Source organism: Geotrypetes seraphini, chromosome 8 (assembly GCF_902459505.1).
Source record: "Geotrypetes seraphini chromosome 8, aGeoSer1.1, whole genome shotgun sequence".
NCBI classification, from domain to species: Eukaryota; Metazoa; Chordata; class Amphibia; order Gymnophiona; family Dermophiidae; genus Geotrypetes; species Geotrypetes seraphini.
Genome location: NC_047091.1, coordinates 20,434,521 through 20,454,927, shown reverse-complemented (window position 1 = coordinate 20,454,927; position 20,407 = coordinate 20,434,521). Strand labels below are relative to the sequence as shown.

The window sequence follows — 20,407 nt, the reverse complement described above, 5'->3', positions numbered from 1 at the left end:
GGCTGAGCAGTTTGGCCAAGACCTTAATTTTTACCCCTGAACCATAAGACAACCTGCGGGTAAGTAGCTTCATTTCCTAATTGCACCAAAATGGCTTTCATAGTTCCTCTCTGGCTGCCCATCCCTGAAGTCTCATCACTAAACACTCTACACTGCTCTAAATATGCACTGTAAGAAAATCATCATACATTCGTCAACAGGAAAGTTATTCTAACTTAGTTGCATGTGCCATTCAAAAGCATCTCTTGCCTGTGGAGGAGGGCAGTATTAATTCCTCTGAAGGTGACTGATCTGTTCATCAGCTGGGAGACAGAATTGTATGTTCTTCATTACTAGGACCCTCATTCAAACATCACTGCCATCTAAAAGGGTTGTGTGAATTTCATGCATATAGTTCATGCATATAGTTATCTTCATAGGATATTCTGAGAGGAAAAAAATTTAGTCAGAAGTCATGTGAAAAGTTTGACTAGGTAAAGTTTATTCCTGTGCAATAGGTGAGCCATTCTAGACCAGTGAGTAGTGTCCCCATGGCCGTGTGCCATCTGCAGAAGGAATCCAATTCAGATTTTTCTCTGCCTCTTCTGTACTTCACTGAGCTCCTTAATTATTCTAGACTCCTGCCCTGTCCTTCCTGTGCCTGACTTATCTCAGTTTGTTTCATTCATTTCCCAAGTTGTACCTTGGATAACAGTCAGCCCTTGTGGGCTGGGGAGAATACTGTATCTGTGTTCCTATTTTAGGTGGGAGTAGTTTCTGAGCTTCCTTGAAGTTTTGCTGGCTGTTTGCAGCTGATATTTTCATGTTACTCCTTTGAGCAGAACATTTATGACCTTGATTGGTCTGGGTGTCTCTACCTCACGTTGATTTGGTGACCCTTGGTGCTTGGGTACTAACTGTAGGTGGCGCTAAGGAGCTCAATGAAGTACAGAAGAGGCACAGAGAAAAATCCAAACCGGATTCCTTCTGCAGATGGCACGCAGCCATGGGGACACTGCCCACTGGTCTAGAATCTACTACTGGAAAAGAGCTTACCAGGGTAAGTACATAATCTCTTTATAATATGGTTTAACACACAGTTTTGACCAACAGGTTTTGACCAACAGTTAGTAGTGGGGAAGAGGGTTCATTTGGCTAATATGAACAGTTTTAAAAGCTATGAAATCCAGGTCTGATTTCAGTTCATGTCATGGGATCCTAAAAAAAGGACCAATGCAAGAATACAATACACAACAGGCTTTTTTTTACCCCCCCTAGAAAGTATGTATCTATTTCTTCTTCTTTGATTTTGTGCCTAATTATGTATTTTTGGGTTTGTGGGTTATGCTTAAATTGAAAGCATTTTTCTGTGGATTTAGCCTTCTCTGAGGACAAACAGGACAGCATATACTCAATTATCCCAGGACAAGCAGGCAGCATACTCACATGTGGTTGACATCTAAGGAGCCCCGGTAAGGACAGCTTTAAAAGTGTATCGCCACAAGTTTTTAGAAACTTTGCGACTGCCCACACCGCACATGCATGAGTTCCTTCCCGCCCGATATAGGCTCACAATACCTCAGTTCGTATTCCACAGAGCAAAGAAGTTGTGTTCCTGAACGTCGTTCAGTTTTTTTGCTTTGCCTTCCCACTTCACGTATATTTTTTCTTGATATTGAGTTTAATCTTGCTAACATGATTTTCCCGTCCATGTCTAGACCGTTAATGGGTTTAAAAAAGTACTGCGGATGACAAAGACCTATTTCCCTCACTGACCCACATAGTTGGTGCTTGCAGTGTCTTGGGCCTGAACACCGGGTAGAAACCTGTGCCTGGTGTTCCACCTTGTAGAAGCACTCAATTAAAAGCCCTAGATGTCAGCAGGAGAAGCTGTTCGGGGCTGCCATGGACATCAACAAGATCTTTCAATCATCAACATCGAAGACTCCTACATCGGTATCAGGAGATCTTGCACCATCGGGTAAGCCAGCTTCCCAACAATTGTTGCAGGTCACAACAGCATCAAGTATCTTGATGCAGATCAAGCAGCGACACTCACGGCTTGTCTATCCTTCGAGGTGTGCATCCTCGTCGAGGTCACCCTCTCCGAGGCAAACCGCTGCACCATTGGTACCAGCAGATAAGCCACAGATACCGGTGCTTTCCTTCCGGGAATAGCTCAATGAGCTGTTCCAAAAGAAGCTGGGTGATCTTTTCAAACTCCATGCACTGGCATTGACTCCCTCAGTACCAGCTCATTATGACCATACTGCCACCAGGTCCCGTGGTACCGCAGTCAGCTCTCCTGTAGAACATCAGCATAGATCCTCATTCAGTCACCATCGATCCTCTCGATGCTCTACTCCTCAACATCAATTATTGCATCGACAGTCAAGTTCTCCATCAGTGCATCGATCCACTTCGAGACATTGACGCTCTTCTTCCTCTTGATGTTCAAAGTTAAGGAAACACCGTTCTTCATTACGTACTTCCAAACAAGAGAGAGCTTCTTGTTGTACCTCCTCGTCTTCAGATTGGTACTGGAGTCGTCGTGAGCGTCGATCCTCTCAACGCACACTGTCACTAAAGCTTCATTATGACTCTGATTTACAGACTGATAGAGACGCTGCATTCTCTGGTTCTGCAACTAGGCTTATGATACTCCTTCAGAGCCTTCTCAGAAATCTCCGTGAAAGACAAGATCTCCTACTGAGAGACTATCTTTCACTAAATTTATTAGACAGTTAGGCAAAGACCTACCTGTTAAACTGGAAGCTGACTCTGCCTTCAGTGCTGAATATCTAGAGACTTTGGACTATGATGAGCCTCCCAAAGAGCTTCTCAAATTACCATTGCATGGTATTTTCAAAGAGACTCTTCATAAGAATTGGGAGATGCCCTTGACTATTACAGTGGCTCCCAGAAAGCTGGATTCTCTTTATAGAATCATTTCTTCTCTGGGCTTTGATAAACCACAGCTTCAGCATCAATCATTGGTTGTAGAATCAACTTTAAAAAAAAGTCTTATAGTCCCTGTTTGGGAGAAGAGCTTTTCAGTGACTCCATTGAGATGGCCACACAAAAACTCACTGATCAGCCAGCACAGTGTCAGCAAAGGCAAATCTTGTTTGAAGAACTTGCTGCATTTCTTCAAGGGAGTAAATAGGCAGATAGACAAGGGCATTGTATATCTGGATTTTCAGAAGGCGTTCGACAAGGTTCCACATGAACAACTACTTCGGAAAATTGCAAGCCATGGAATCGAGGGTGAAATAATCACGTGGATTAAAAACTGGCTGGAGCATAGGAAACAGAGAGTGGGGGTAAATAGACAATACTCGGACTGGAAGAGCATCACCAGTGGGGTGCCGCAGGAGTCGGTGCTTGGACCCGTGCTCTTCAACATCTTTATAAATGATCTGTACGACGAGTGAGGTGAATAAATTTGCGGACGATACGCAGTTATTCAGAGTAGTGAAGACACAGGGGGATTGCGAAGATCTGCAATGTGACATAATCAGGCTCGAGAAATGGGCATCAACATGGCAGATGAGGTTCAACGTGGATAAGTGTAAAGTGATGCATGTTGGTAACAAAAATCTCATGCACGAATACAGGATGTCCGGGGCAGTACTTGGAGACACCTCCCAGGAAAGAGACTTGGGAATTCTGATCGACAAGTCAATGAAGCTGTCCACGTAATGTGTGGCGGCGGCGAAAAGGGCAAACAGAATGCTAGTAATGATAAAGAAGGGGATCACGAACAGATCGGAGAAGATTATCATGCCGCTGTACCGGGCCATGGTGTGCCCTCACCTGGAGTACTGCGTCCAGCACTGGTCGCCGTACATGAAGAAGGCCACAGTACTACTCGGAAGGGTCTAGAGAAGAGTGACTAAAATGGTTAAGGGGCTGGAGGAGTTGCCGTACAGCAAGAGATTAGAGAAACTGGACCTCTGCTCCCTCGAAAAGAGGAAATTGAGAGGGGACATGATCGAAACATTCAAGATACTGAAGGGAATAGACTTGGTAGATAAAAGACAGGTTGTTCACCCTCTCCAAGGAAGGGAGAACAAGAAGTCACTGTCTAAAGTTGAAAGGGGATAGATTCCGTATAAACGTAAGGAATTTCTTCTTCACCCAAAGAGTGGTAGAAAACTGGAATGCTCTTCCGGAGTCTGTCTTAGGGGAAAACATCCTCCAGGGATTCAAGACAAAGTTGGACAAATTCCTGCTCAACTGGAAAGTACGCAGGTGAGGGTGGGCTCATTTAGAGCACTTGTCTTTGACCTAGGGGCCGCTGTGTGAGTGGACTGCTGGTCACGATGGACCACTGGTCTGACCCAGCAGCCGCAATTCTTATGTTCTTTGGTTAAACCAAGTCTAAGGCTCCCTCAGCTTCTCAGTTATCTAAGCTGCTTTCTTTATATCAGAGGCGCTTTTCTGCCAAACCTGTTGTTTCTCATCAGCCTCAGCAGAATAAGCAAAAGCAACAGCATCCTCAGAAGTCTCAACTAGCAGCTCTTCAGAAACCTGCTCAGTTTTTTTGATGGGCTCATGGAGAGCATAGCTGCTGTTCCTCTCTCTCAGCCTCTTCCTCAGCCATTCGGAGGTCGGCTTCAATTATACCATCTACATTGGGAGCTGATAAAAGATCTCTAGGTTCTGAAAGTCTTTTGGGAGAGTTACTCTTCATTTCATCGCTGCACCTCCAGATCATTCTCCAATAGAGTCCTCTTTCAACCCTCAGAAGACGTCCCTGCTTCTTTGGAAGGTAGAATCTCTACTTCTGAATGCAGTAGAATCAGTCCCTCTTGCTCAGCAGAATCGGGGTTTTTACTCCCGGAGTTTTCTTATCCCGAAGAAGACAGGAGGTCTCCGTCCAATTTAGACCTCAAGGGCCTGAACAAATTCTTAGTAAAGGAAAAGTTTCTGCATGTTGTCCTCGGCAATTCTATATTCCCTCTTAGATCGGAATGATTGGCTATGCTCTCTGGATCTAAAAGAAGCTTATACCCACATTTCAATTCATCCTGCCCACAGGAAATTCCTCAGATTTTAAGTAGCCCATCAACACAAGGTTCTGCCATTCAGCCTTGCTTCTTCACCCAGAGTATTCATTAAGTGCCTGATAGTAGTGGCAGCGGCTTTATGGGCTCAAGGTCTTCAGATTTTTTTCTTATCTCAACAATTGGCTAATAAAAGATGCCACTCCTCAAGGGATGCTTGCAGCAACACAGTCGACAATTCTCTTGCTTCAGCATTTGGGGTTTGAAGTCAATTTCCCCAAATCTCAACTTCAACCTTCTCAAACTCTCTGCAATTCATAGGAGCCCTGCTTGACACCATTCAACTCAGGGCGTTTCTCCCTCAGCAAAGACAAGAAAATTTGATTCAGCTTTGCAATCAGATTTATCACCTTCCATCCATCTCGGCCAGGTGGTTGATAGTACTACTGGGCCACATGGCGTCCATGGTCCATGTTACCCCCTTTGTGAGAATTAATCTCAGAACACCTCGGTGGTCTCTAGCATCTCGGTGGTTTCAAGCTTTCAACCCACTATTACAAGAGATTAGTCACATCCTCTCTTCGTCAATCTCTGCAGTGGTGGATGAACTCTTCAAATCTCTCCAGAGGTTTTTTGTTTCAAATTCCAATGCATCAAAAAGTTCTGACCACAGACTCATCCCAGTATGCTTGGGGAGCTCATCTGGATGGTCTTCGTACAAAGGGTCACTGGTCTGGCCAAGAGAAGCAATTACACATCAATCTCTTGGAACCCAAGGCTATTCGCAATGCTTTCAAGACTTTTCAGCACATTATAGCCAATCTAGTTCTCCTAATATGCACGGACAATCAGCTGGCAATGTATTACATAAACAAGGAGGAACAGGTTCTTTCCTTTTTTGTCAGGAGGCCGAGAAGATTTGACACTGGGCTATTGCTCACAACATACTCCTCAAAGTGATCTATATTCAAGGAGAGAAGAATTCTCTCGCCGACAAACTCAGCAGATTTCTCTTGTCCTGGGATAAAGCACAGTTACTTATCTTAACGGGTGTTATCCAGGGACAGCAGGCTGATATTCTCACAACCCACTGACCTCCCCTGGTTGGCTTCTTAGCTTGCTTACGGAACAGGTACCGCAAGCTTACTTTGGATGGGAAGATACTTGCGCATGCACGGTGTGGGCAGTCACAATGTTTCTAAAATCTTTAAGTGGCTTTACACTTTTAAAGCTGTCCGTACGGGGCTGCCTGCTGTTCCTGGATAACACCCATTACGGTAAGTTAACTGTGCTATATGGATGATGTCCAATGTTCCCTCTAAGGCTGTGGTTTTCACTAATTTTTAAGTCTTTGGAGCCAATGAGCTAAAGGAGAGCCATCAAATATTTTCCCATGTGAGGTCACAACACTGCTGATCAGTGTGTGTCAATGACATCCATCCCACTAGCCCATTTTCATACTATTTATTGAGCATATCCTCTAGAACAGTGGTCTCAAACTCGCGGCCCGCCAGGTACTATTTTGAGGCCTTCGTTATTTTTATCATAATCACAAAATTAGTTTTTTGATCATATGTCTCTTTAGCTATAAATGACAATATTATTATTAAGACATAGCCAAAAGGAAAGATTTGTAAACTACAAAGAGTTTTACCTCATGCAAAATTGTCATTTATTTAATAAGACATTAACTATTTTTTCTGAGGCCCTCCAAGTACCTACAGATCCAAAATGTGGCCCTGCAAAGGGTTTGAGTTTGAGACCACTGCTCTAGAAGATGGGCATGTCTCTTCACCCATTGATAAATGCCTTGTCCTTCAAGCAGATGGCTTTTCCTCCTACCCACTTCCCCCTTAGAAAGGCAGAGTATCAGGAAAAAAAAAACAGAATGATGATGAGAGCTGCCACAGAGACCTCTGAGGACTGCCTCTAGCCCTCAGGCCTTGCATTGAAAAGCACTACTCCAAGGACTGAGCTTTTGTGAGCAATAATTTTCCATTACTGTGCCGTGAGCACTTTGATAAAACACAGGCATGCACACATACACATAAAACATTTACAGGGAGATTGGAAAGAAGGCATGCTCTGCATGAATTCCTTACTTGTTCACTTATGTTGAACTCTGAATTTTACTCATCTACTGGATGTTTAATTCAGTTTAGAAGGAACATAAGGAACATTACTCTTCCTGTACAAGCACCATTCTTTAAATAAAAAAGGTACAGTAGGGGCACTCTTGAACACAGCAGTGAAGGACCCCTTCACAGTCTACCAGCTGTCTCCCCCAGTATCTCTATTTTCGATGGCATTAGCATACTTTATGAGGATCCTAGAAAACAACAAGGCAATAGGCTGACAAAATCTAACATGAAAATAATAAAAACAGCAAGTTCATAAAAAAATGAAAGTTAGACTTTATTCACTTATCTTGCTGCAAATGCCTGATATGGCCATGAATCAACTAGGGCTGCTTCAGGGGCTAATGAAATACTGCAAATACACATATACGTAAAAGCTTGTTAGTATAGTCAGAAGAAGAACAACAACAAAAAATTAGCTTACTCTATTAATAAAATCATAAACCAAAATCTTGACGCAAATGAGACGCATAGTACATATATATCCATAAAGTTTAATTAGTATGCATTTGAAAATTAGCAAAACTATAAATATGTATCTAGCTAAAAGGATAAAAGTAATTTCAGATAAAACTAATAATAGGAGGACAGACCTACTTAAAAATTACAAAAAGAATGACAAACACCATAAGAGCAATAAAACCTCATCTAATTGGTGCCAAAATCCCCCCCCCCCTCCTTTATTCTAAGCCAAAGAAGAGGTTTCTACCGTGACCCGACATGCTAAATGCTGCGACACTGCTCCGACGCTCATAGAATTCCTGTGAGCATTGGCGCATTTAGTGCTTTGGGATGTGGTAGAAATCTCTTCTGCGGCTTAGTAAAGGAGTGGGGTTGTTTTTTTAACAACCAGCAACAGAAAGGGTGGTAAATGTACGGACCAGTCTCCCAGAGGAAGTAGTCCCAGAGACTGTGTTTGAATTTAAGAAGGCATGGGATCTCTTAGAGGAAGAGATAATGGTTACTGCGGATGGGCTGAATAGATGGGCCATTTGGCCTGTATCGGCCATCATGTTTCTATCTAATTATAAAAAAGATGTAAAGAAAAGAATAAATATCGTACAGAGGATAAATCACACAAAATATCTGAAAATAATCACATCACTAAGTAATCTGGAAGTTCTACTTGCCAGCGTCATGAACCTTGATGGCACAGCCTGATTTTATTGCTCCTGAACGCTTCAAATTTGCATAGGTGTTCACCAAAACTTCTTGTATTACTGCCAGATCATTGCTGAACCCTCTCTGTGTTCCATAAATACTATTAAAAACAACTTTTGAAAGCTCATACTTTTAAAAGCTGTTTTGGAACACCATGCTCTGCCTGAAACCATCAGATAGATGAAAAACACCAAATGTTACCAAATTTAGTTTGAGATGTTCCTATGGGACTATGCCAGTGTTTCTCAACTTGGTCCTGGAGTACCCCCTTGGAAGTCAGGTTTTCAGGATATCCACAATGAATATGCATGAAAGAAATATGCATATAATGGAAGCAGTATATGCAAATCAAGTTTATGCATTTTCATTGTCAATATCCTGAAAACCTGACTGGTAAGGGGGTATTCCAGGACTGAGTTGAGAAACATTGGACTGTACCACAAAAAAAACCTAAACAACTGTTTTACCTTTAAAAAAGCTAAAAATAACAAGGTTGGAATGCTAAACTTCCTGTTCTGCGTGTTCCAGTGATGTTATCACGTTCTTGTGACATCACTTTTGGCATAAATTTTTATCAAGGGTCTTCAAAAGCCTCCAACACAACCTATAGAATCACAAATTTGCACACACAAATGTTGCAAAAAGTAATGGTGGCATTCCAAGGATGTGAAGAAGCTATTACTTTTTGTAGCATTTTTGTGTGCTAGGGAGGTAAAATTCCTAGACATCATAAATGACTAAACTGGTTCAGGAACCGACAAAAGGGGGAGCTATTTTTGATTTGGTCCTTAGTGGAAGGTATAGTATGGGAGGTAACTGTTGGGGCATTGGGAAACAGTGATCATAATGTGATCAAATTTGAGCTGATAACTAGAGTGATGTTGCTAAAGAAATCTACTGTAGTGGCATTTAATTTTCAAAATGGCAACTATGATAAAATGAGGAAAATGGTTAAAAAGAAGCTAAAAGGATCGTTGGCGAAGGTTAGGATTATAAACCAGGCATGGATGTTATTTAAAAATCCATCATGGAAGCCCAGACCAGGTGTATTCCATGTATTAACAAAGGTGGAAAGAAGAGAAAACGAGAGTCAGCATGGTTAAAAGGTGACGTGAAAGAGGCTATTAGAGCCCAAAATATACATATACCATTTAAAGAATGGAAAAGGGATCCAAATGAAGAAAATAAGAAGAGACTTAAGCACTGGCAGCAAGTTAGATGCAAAGCATTGATACAGAAAGGTAAAAAATAATATGTAGAAAAAACTTGCGAAAGAGGCAAAAACTCATAGTAACATCAGAAGCAGAAAACTGGTGAGGGAATCCATGGGACCACTGGATGATCAAGGAGTAAAAGGGGCGCTCAGGGAGGATAAGGTCATAGCGGGGGGGGGGGGGGGGGGAGTGTCAGCACCCAAGAAAATGATCTGGCTGTCATTGTAGACAGTACGCTGAAACCATCCACCCAATGGGTGGCGGTGGCCAAAAAAGCAAACAAGATACTAGGAACTATTAGAAAAGAGACAGTAAACAAGACTAAGAATGTTATGCCTCTGTATTGCTCCATGGTGTGGCCTCACCTTGAGTATTGTGTTCAATTCTGGTTGCCTTATCTCAAAAAAATATATAGCAGAACTAGAAAAAGTTCAAAAAAAGAGCAATCACAATGGTAAAGGGGTGGAATTCCTCTTGTATGAGAAATAACTAAAGAGGTTAGAGCTCTTCGGCTTGACTTCTTGCAAATGGAAGTAAGCCCATGCATTTGTAAGCATTGAAAGTGAGAAACAAATGTGTGTGTGTCTGTGCAAAGCAGAAAATAAAAGCACTTGTTTTTCTGTGCTTAAATATGAGCCTTTTAAAAATTTTAAGTGCAAACAGTTTTTGAAAGGCCCATATTTAAAAGTGTAGAAGAACAGCACTTGTACTTTGGTTTTGTCAGGACAAGTGCACAAGAGCTGTGCCTGCCACAAAACCCTTTTGCACATAAGTTGTGCACATTCCTCCTTTTTCGGTTAGTACAAATTAACTGCACATATTTGCATATCATTTCCTTTGAGTATTACTTAGCTATTTTTCTGTGCTGATATTGTTCTGTGGGGTTTGTATTTTGTGCTTTAGTGCTCAGCTTTGAGCACTGAACCCTTAGTATGCAGTGTGACGGAATTTACATACATTCTGCCACCTGAATAGGCTGCAGAACTCCACCTTCCAGTAACCAAGCAGCAGGAGAACTGAAAGCACTTGGTTCAGGCAGTCTGTGATGCTTTCAGTATATCGTCCAAGGCCTCTATTGGGATGCACAGACTTGCCTGGCACTATGTCTTAGACCTAGAACTGGCAGCTTTCCCATGCTGAGGAGACCATCTTTTTGGTAATAAGGTGGAAGTGGTCACCAACCTCATAAAAAAAGAAGTGATATATAATGAAGTCACTATCAATGGGAATGGAATGGAATCTCATTCCATTTCTAGAGCAAGCCTCTCTGCATAATCTTCTAGGAGGTACTCTTCATGAAGCAGCATTGGTGGGTTCCTCCACTCTAATTCAACCCAGTGAGCCCGGAGTTCTTGCTCCCACCTATAACAACAGATATCTCTAAAGTCCCAACTAGCCATAAACACCCCAAGTCACATTTCCTTCCTGTGCAGCAATTAGAATTCATTGGAGACTTGCTAGACATGGTTCAGGCCTGAGCTTATCTTTTAGAGTAGCGAGCAGAGATGTTGGTCTCCATACCACTGCAAATTCTTCAGAGCCAGCAAGTTTCAGCTCAGCAGATGTTGAGATTTTGAGACTCTAGCTTCTCAGTGGTCCAAAGCCATGGAGAACCGAGTGGATGCCATCGCTGTTTCTCCTTTTCTAGCGAAGACTGTTGGTAGACAATTCAAATGAATTTGACCGTGGCATTATCAATCCAAATTCCTCTGTCCCAACAAATGCATTCAACCTGGGTTGGAGTGCTCATGTAGATGGGCTGCACATCCAGAGTCAATATCACCCCAGGAGGCTCAACAATATATCAATTTCCTTGAACTATGGACCATTTGGAATGCTCTAAAAGTTTTCACAGATCAGCTAATATATCAGATTATCTCCATTTCTTTTGAGAATCAGATTGCAATGTTTATGTCATCAAGCAGCAAGGCTTCTGTGTGCAGTCAGAATATAGCACTGGGCATCTAGCAGTGGCATGGTGCTTAGGGCCACATACCTGTCAGGGAAGAACAACTGTGTGGCTGATGGACTGAGCAGGATAATACAACCACATGAATGGTCTCTCAGTTTGAACGTAGCCCTAGAGATCTTTTGAGAGTGGGGTACCAAGCAGGACTGGTGAACCATGATTCTCATTGCCCTTTAGTAGAGGAAGATCTGGTTTTTCCTACTTCTTAAGTTAGCTTTCAGAGACCCTTGATGACTGGAGTGCTTTCTGACTCTCATCACTCAGAATGAGGGGTACCTTCTACAACCTAACCTTCAATCCTTAACCTTCACAGCTTGGATGTAGAGGCTAGAAGCTGACTCTCCAACTGCATGAGGGTGTTTCTTACGTTCTGCTTGCTTCCAGGAAAGATTCCACACAGCAGGATCCCCGATGTGACAGCCAGTTTGGTCAGACAGTTTTTCAGAATTTATTTGAGGTCTAGAATCCAATTCCTCCCCCAGGCCCATTTTGTTTCTGTTTCAGGCTGTTTCCAAAAAGAAAACCCAAATCAAAACAGTTCTTCAGCTTTGCTTGTTGCCATGCCACATTGAAAAGAAAAAAAGAAGGGAAAAAGACAGCTTGGTAGCTAGGGATTCCCACATGTGAGTATATACTGCCCTGCTTGTCTTCAGACAAAATGATGTTAATCCCTGTAGCAGATGTTCTCTGAGGACAGCAGAACACATATTATCATACACCTGCCCTCCTCCCCTAGGAGTTGTATTCTATGAGCTATTTCTTTAGATTTCCTTGGTTCCACGTGAGCATAGCAGGTAGAAAGCACACACACACATATCATGGACTCTGCCTAAATCTTCTGAAAATAAAAAAATGCTGGGGAATATCTCTATGCCATACTCCTTTAGTGATGTTGCCCATGTGTGAGAATATGTGCCCTGCTGTCCTTAGAGAACATCTGCTACAGGTGAGACAACTTCACGTTACAGAATATACCACAGCCCTTGTTGTATTTTTACTTTATCTTGCATATATTATTAACACTGCAGTAGTTAATCATTACAGAATGCATGATATACCACAAACACTTGCTATCACGCTAATAATGCTCCATAATTCAGAGAGAAAATAATCATCAAGGCTGAGAAAAGCCTTCTATTGCAGTAATCAAGAGAGCTGTTTTTCTTGATAAAATGATAATGAATCTGCTAAAATCTCTTGTTTATAAACAGATACATGGAAGAGAAGAGCAAAGGATCTGAACAGGACAAGGAGAATGGAAAAGAAAAGTTAAGCCTAGAAAAATTGAAAGACAGAATTAGTCCCAATGACTTTGCTATGAATGAGCTGGAGAAGGCTTACCGTAGGAGTCAATCACCCAAAAAGTATAAATTTCGGGAGGACTTTGAGAAAATGAAGATGGCAGAATTCCACAAGGAAGGCCGCTATAGTAGAGAAGAGAATGATGAGCCAGAAAAGAAAAGCTTAATGAGAAGCCGGAAAGATTCTGATTTTGATAATGAGCCAAAGGGCTTATCTAAAGCCATGGCTTCTTCCAGCAAAAATCAGGATCCCTATGATCCAGCTAAATGGGAGGAGATCTCGTTTATATCTAGCTCCAAGGAGAAGCATAGAAAATCAGATGATATGGAGGAGGATGAGGAGGAGGAGATGTTCTTGGAGAGGTACAAAAAGGAGGAGAGAATGGTGTCCAAGAGAGCAGAGGGCGGGCACAGAGGGTTCTTTCCTGAAAAGAATTTCAGAGTGACCAGCTTTAAGGCCATCCAAGAGAAGAATCTCTCATCGCCTCAGAGAAAGGCCTCTGAAGGCAGGGAGAGGGAAAAAATGGCTGTGCGAGAAGATGCAGCCCTTGGAAAATCAACATTTTGCGTTAACCGAGAGATGGGTGCTAATCTTAGAATAGACTCTTTTGATGAGGATTTAGCACGGTAAGCAGATATGGAATTCCTGCTTGTTTTTTGAAAAAAGAGTGCTTAACATAGCTTCACTGTGCATGTATACCCATATAAGTATTATCCTTGCAACATAGACTGGCATAGAAGCTCATATTAAAGCTGAAAAAGCATGTAGGATTTTTCTGATTGATGTACCTTAATGCCTAAATGAATAGTGTGTGTTAACATTGTATACTAGTCCCTTTGATATTCCATTAGATTTGTAAAGAGAAGTTGGCCAGTCCAGTTGTTGCTTAATATTTTGTCCTTCTTCTGTCTTGCAGACCCAGTGGGATATTGGCACATGAACGCAAGCTATGTCGTGATCTTGTTCATAGTAACAAAAAGGATCAGGAGTTTCGCTCCATTTTTCAGCATATAAAGTCAGCTCAGCCTCAACGCAGTCCTTCTGAATTGTTTGCACAGCACATAGTGACAATAGTGCATCACGTGAGAGGTAAATAGCAATTCTTCCAGCCACATCTCCCTTTGGTACCCTTCAAAAGTAGCACCAAAAGTAGTTAATATCCTGTTAGAGTAGTTTGCCCAGACGGAAGCCTAAAAAATTCTCATCCTCAAAATTTATGGAGAAAACCCAAAACTAAAAATGTAGAAGCTTTACTGAGTGGTTGAGTATATTATGTTAACAAGAATAGATTTTTTTCCATCCATCATTCTAGCCAGCCTTCTGTTTTACTTGGGATTCTTTGGGGAGAACAATGGATACTTGTGACTTGGATTGAAAACAGGATACTGGGCTGGATGGACCATTGGTCTGACCCAGTATAGCTATTTTTAAGTTCTTAATGTATTCCCAGGATTTGTAAATCATTTGTGGGCACTCATATCCACAGTTAATGCTGGAAGAGTCCCTGTAGTAAGCTAGGCTAGAGATACTCACTGTGGATAAAGAAAATATGGTTGTAAAGGAGAATTTATAAGCATCTTTTATATGCTTAGGCAAAGTATAGAGAAGATTGGGTCATTCTTGGGAACAGTGGAGGGGGGGGAGTTAACTTGTATTTTTTCATAATGAAATGGAAATTTGATCTTCACTCTTTTTTCATGATTACTGTATGTGAGTGAATAAAAATCCTCGGCTCACTTACTAAGACCATATAGAATTTGACAAGCCACCCATAGTAAGGCTGGTTTTGAGCCAAGTTCAGCCCTTTTCAGTTATTGTATTAAAAAGTATTCATAAATGCACCAAAACACCATATTTACTTTTTTTTAAACATTTTTAATCCGGCTTTATCCAAGGCAGCTCACAAATTTCCATACATAATAAAATGAACATTTTAAAAGGAGACATATATGAAGTAGAGGAGAATACAAAGTCACAATATTTTTCTATATATATTTTTCTTTTTAATATGTCTATAGTAAATGCTGTCTGCTTTGATCTGTTTGCAGAGCAAGTTTGGTTCTCATGTCATATAACTCCATTGCTGTAATACCGAACCACACAGTGTTTTGTGTGAGAGAGAAAACAGCAAACATATAAAATAAAAAATCTTGAAAACTTTGATGGTGTTTAAAAAGTGGGTGGCCACAATAAGTAGTGCATCTGTTAGGTGTACTGAGATGAGAATTAAAGTATTGGTAACTTTTAAGAGAAGTCTCTGACTTCTGCGCTCTGTATTTAAAGCTGTTTGTGAAGCCTGAGCAAATATTTTTCTAGAGCATTCAAATACCTGAGATGCATCCCAACACAAAAGTTCTGGCGACCTTCATTACTTCAGAAGCTGAGATGCGCAAAACTGGTGACCTATTTCATGTTTATAAGTAAGCAGATGAATATCCACAACTTCACTGTGAAGTTTCTGCTATGTTTTCACCCATGACAGCACTAAGATCTTGCGATTTTTGTATTTTTCATTTGAATTAGTATATTTTTAAAAATCAGAAGCTGGTCATGCTTTTGGATTTCATATCAGGAGAAAGCAGCTGATGTGGAGTTAGTGTTTTGTATGGAAAGCCGTGATTTTTGCAGGCAAATGAAAGGCTTGTGCTTTCAACATAATTTGAGAAGAGTGCATCTGTATGTGGATAATGATCCTACCACCAGCTTAGTGTGGGAAGGATTTTTGAAGTCTCTAGTACAAAAGATGCCACCAGAATATCTGTGACTACTTATTATCAGTAATACGTCATATGGTATGGCTTGGAGAAAGCAACTGCATATTTACATATTATGACACTTTTTAAACATTTGTTACCCACAATACTTACTGTAAAAGTAACTTCCAAAATTATTTGAAGATTACATCATCAAGCATACCACTGCTAAGAAATTCATGTAGTTATAAATATTGAATCTAGATGCATTGCTCATTGTGCTGTGTTTGTCCAACCCCCCACCCCCTTCCTGTGAGTCATGGATGGGGTACAAATTCTTCTGCTTTAAAAATTATAATTCTGTTCCTTTTGGCTTAGTAATAGTGCTGCTCGTTACCACATGGAAGACCCGTGTTTAGGGTTCTGTCCAGTCAAGGTGACCCATTCAAGCATATTGTAGAAGAGAGATGTTGAAGTTCCAAAGTTTGTGAAAAGATGATTACCTTTTAAGAGCAACCACTCTTGGTTTGTGAGGGTTTGGAGGAGATACATCTTCATCTATCAAGCAAACAAAGAAACCTGAGTCACCAACAGCAGTTTTCCTGGGGATTTGGTTGGAAAGAATGGGAAATAAATTTAAAATCATCCACAAATAGGGGATGTTGCGACATGCTACATTTTTTGGAGAAATGGTGCATTTACACTGGGAGCTTTTCTCTCGAGTGAACTTTTTGGTATGATGAGTCCTCCAAACAGAAAATAACACATTATTTAATTGCTCAATGCTGTATAAAATCAAATGGCTTCAGAAGAAACCTTTGGGAATATCCTTGTGGAAAGCACAGCTATTTAATTTGTCCCAATGGTGTTTTGATCAGTTAATAGGTGTTCATACTTATCCTGTCTTCTCTCAGACCTGGAAGTTTTAAAGTTCTGCTTTTCTTCAAAACTGAAAAATGTTTGTGATTTAAGGCTGCATCCAGTGTGAAAAAAGGATTGGAGATCTAGATATTCCTAAGTGTCCTGTCCCTTTTAATTTTTGATGTGCAGTAGTGTACAAGAAAAGAGAAGAAAAATCATTTGCTGGAATCGTACTGTATTCCTTTTCCTATATGGTAATTTTTTGACAACTTGAATGGAGATGTAACATTAATATGGCTTGGCTACTTTAATTCTTTATCCAAGCCATGATATTAATGTTACACTTCCATTCTCCAACAAAAATCAAATTAAATCTGTCCCAAATATTGATTCTTGCTGTGAAAGGTAGTTAACATCTTGCAGTATTTAATGTTTGTGGTGCTGACTTTTCAGATTTACCCTACCATGCTTCTTACATATGTATGCTTGAGTCTGTTATAAACTGTATAATGCCTTTTGGTAAAGGAGTGCATGCTTTGAAATGTGAATGATACTAACTGGCTAATGTTTCTCCCTTAAAATTCCAACAGAACATCATTTTGGGTCTTCAGGGATGACACTGAATGAGCGCTTTACAAAGTATCTTAAGCGAGGTGGAACAGATCAAGAATCTGCTAAAAGTAAAAAGAGCCCTGAAATTCATCGGTAGGTTGTTTTACCTTTTGAGTTTTTAACTCTAGCTTTTCTCTCTCTTTTATATTGAGCTTTGTATTACTTTTCAAAGAAAAGACAGAGGTGATTTTAGGGTGCCCAGAAAGGTCTAGGGGAGAGAGTGTGGCACAGTGGTTACCTCAGTACCCTGAGGCTATGGGATCAAACCCACGCTGCTCCTTATGACCCTAGGCAAGTCACTTAATCCCCCCATTGCCTCAGGTACATTAGATAGATTGTGAGCCCGCTGGGACAGACAGGGAAAAATGCTTGAGTAACTGAATAAATTCATGTAAACTGTTCTGAGCTCCCCTGGGAGAACAATATAGAAAATCGAATAAATTACAAAACCAGAATGAGTTACTTTGAAATCTAGAAATCTTTTAAATCGTGCAGAGTCTAAACAAATGGAGATTTAGTATAACAATTTAATCAGAATTCTTGTAAATGCTAAAGGGGGTAAGCCAGATTAAACTGTTGCTTTCTACACCCTAAAGTCTTGATTAGTTTCACATATAGAGCAAAGTCCTTAATTGATATAGACTTAACCGTTCTGTGCTTAACAACCTGAGTACTGTGAAAAAGCAAGCAAAAACAGGAATGTAAGACATTATATTCTTAAAATGAAAGAAAGTATGACAGCAGGTCATATATAGGAAATTAATCCACTTTCACACCAGAAGACCTCTTTTCAGAATTTATACTATAAATCCTTCTCATGGAATTCCGATGAATTTAATTTTCTGTCATTTTCGTACCAATTAAGAAGACATGCAACTTGTGCCTCAGTTATTATAATCATACTGTTTTGTTTTATGTATTTCAGGATCATTGATATTTCTCCAAGTGCTTTTAGAAAACACGGATTTGTCCAGGAGGAAACAAAACCTGCGAAAGAGTCCAGCCACAAGGTGAACACTTGCTTTGACTAACACATGCAGGAGAAATTCGTGCTTTGGGTGTAAACTTTGAGTGGTGCCTTTGTTACTCTCTACTTAAGTCTGTGTTTTTCTTTCAAGGATGTGCATAATTCTAAAAAATGAACTACAAAAGGTTAATTTTTAATAAAATATATCATCAACCTTTGTGAAGTGGTTTAGAAATATGGTAAAATGAAAAACAAAACCAAAGTCAATTGAGGTGAGCTTGAAAAAAAATAAAAGAGAGGAATTTTCCATGACGAGTGGCCCTGATGAGAGAAGAAGCGTGTTGTGATTTATGTTTCTGCTAGTAAGTATGATTAAATCACTTGTATCTATGCCATATTATCACCAAGATGCATGTCACAGGAAGAAAAATGAAACCATTGAGACTGCTTACCTAAATGAAATAGCCTTTTTATAGATCATGCTTTCATTTCTCATTTGTTTATAGCTATTTGACAAAGCAGAATTTCTGGAATGGAATTACATATTTGCAATTGTTAAACATTTTATATTTATGCACATTTATAATTGATTTACTTCAAAACTATACTGTAGAACTGATTTTATTCACTATAAAATTATCCTTTCTGTAACTAACAGATCACATGGGTTTGTGGTGATGCTTTGTGCTGTGGGCCAGAAGAATGCAATGCAATGTGTTTTGGGCCCCAGATTGAGAGGTGTATAGAAGGGCTCAATTTTGCATGAAACTTTCCTTACAGCCAGCCGAGGATCTTTCATAGCTTGCTGTACCTGACAGAGATGAAGAAAGCATGAGAATAGTCTTACTGGGTCAGTAGCCTGTTCTCAAAGTGGCCAACCCAGGTCACTAGTACCTGGCCAAACCCAAAGAGTAGCAACATTCCATGCCACTGATCCAGGGCAAGCAATGGGGAAAATAAAAATAGACCCTTGAGGGAGAAAAAGAACAGTGTTGCAAAGCATGTTGACCATAGAACAAATTATCTGTAAAGGTACAAATAAAATTCTTTTAACATAATAATGTTAAAGCATCACAGAATTCTCATTGAAATACTTTGACAAAGAACACTACAGGATAATTGTACAATCCCTGGTACTAGGTCTCGTGGACTACTGCAATATCCTTTATCTACCATGCCCCACAAACATGATCAAAAAACTTCAAACCGTTCAGAACACAGCCCTTAGACTAATTTACTCACTCGGAAAATTTGACCACATCACCAATGCCTACCTAGACTCACACTGGCTACCGATTCGAGCCAGAATTCAATTCAAACTATACTGTCTACTCTTCAAAGTAATTAACGGTACTGCACCCACCTACCTAAATGACCGCCTAAACCGTAACCTTCCAACCAGAACAAGAAGAACACTGACATCATTCACATACCCACCACTCAAGGGTACTCACCGCAAAAAGCTTTATGATAGCCTCCTGGCAACACATGCTGCAAAACTCGAACCTTCCATCACCAGATTGTTAACCACAACATCAGACCTCAAGACATTCCGTAAAGAAATCAAAACACTGCTGTTCAAAAAATATATACAATCTACCTAACCTCCCTCACCCCATCCCCCAAGAAACCAAAACACTGCCGTCCAAAACATCTTCCGATGTTATTAAGTCTTTACTATCATTCTGTTATTAAGTCTCTATCCTCAAACTGTATTCTCTATTGTCATGTACCATCCTGGAAATGTCCAGTTCTCTTCTTATGTAATCCGCTTTGAACCGCAAGGTACAAGCGGAATAAAAATCACTAATGTAATGTAATGTAATGTAAATACAAAATTCTTTGACTCCTTTAAACTATACACCCAGTCAGATACACAAATAAACCCCAGTGCTCTGCTGCTCTGGAGAGAATTGGGGGAAGAAGCTTGAAATCTCAGGAAAATCCAGGACACTTGAAAACTATTGTATTTTTTAAAGACTGCTTTATATTCCTCAGTTCCTTAGTGTCCAGGTTGAACCATCCTGTCTTTTGGGTTTTATCTTCCACCTACCAGCAGATGGGAATAGAGCAGGGGTAGGGAACTCCGGTCCTCGAGAGCAGTATTCTAGTCGGGTTTTCAGGATTTCCCTAATGAATATGCATGAGATCTATTTGCATGCACTGCTTTCAATGCATATTCATTGGGGAAATCCTGAAAACCCGACTGGAATACGGCTCTCGAGGACCGGAGTTCCCTACTCCTGGAATAGAGAAACTGACTTTCCCTAGTGGCATCACCAATATAATAGCATACTCTTTGGAAAACTCCAGTATTTTCTCTACCTTCAGCAGGTAGGTTGTTCAGGCTGGTGATCCTGGTCCATTGCTCAGCTCCTAGCTGTGCAAGCTAAGGCCATACCACTTGGTTGAGCCTGTCTGTTGAAAATGTGTCTCCCCAGCCCTGCTCCTAGCTGTCCAGACTAAGGCTGCACTGCTTGGTTGAACCTAACAGTTGATAGT

At 40.6% G+C, this 20,407-nt stretch overlaps 1 protein-coding gene across 5 annotated transcripts in view; it reads left to right on the top strand.

The window, feature by feature from the left end:
* Positions 1 to 20,407, top strand: part of THRAP3 (thyroid hormone receptor associated protein 3) — a 176,551-nt gene that overhangs the window by 111,992 nt on the left and 44,152 nt on the right. For all 5 annotated transcript variants that reach the window (XM_033953670.1, XM_033953669.1, XM_033953672.1 and 2 more), the window contains 4 exons: positions 12,682 to 13,398; positions 13,689 to 13,861; positions 16,917 to 17,031; positions 17,864 to 17,948. In XM_033953670.1, the coding sequence (XP_033809561.1) occupies positions 12,682 to 13,398; positions 13,689 to 13,861; positions 16,917 to 17,031; positions 17,864 to 17,948 (1,090 nt within the window). The remainder of the gene's footprint in view (positions 1 to 12,681; positions 13,399 to 13,688; positions 13,862 to 16,916; positions 17,032 to 17,863; positions 17,949 to 20,407) is intronic.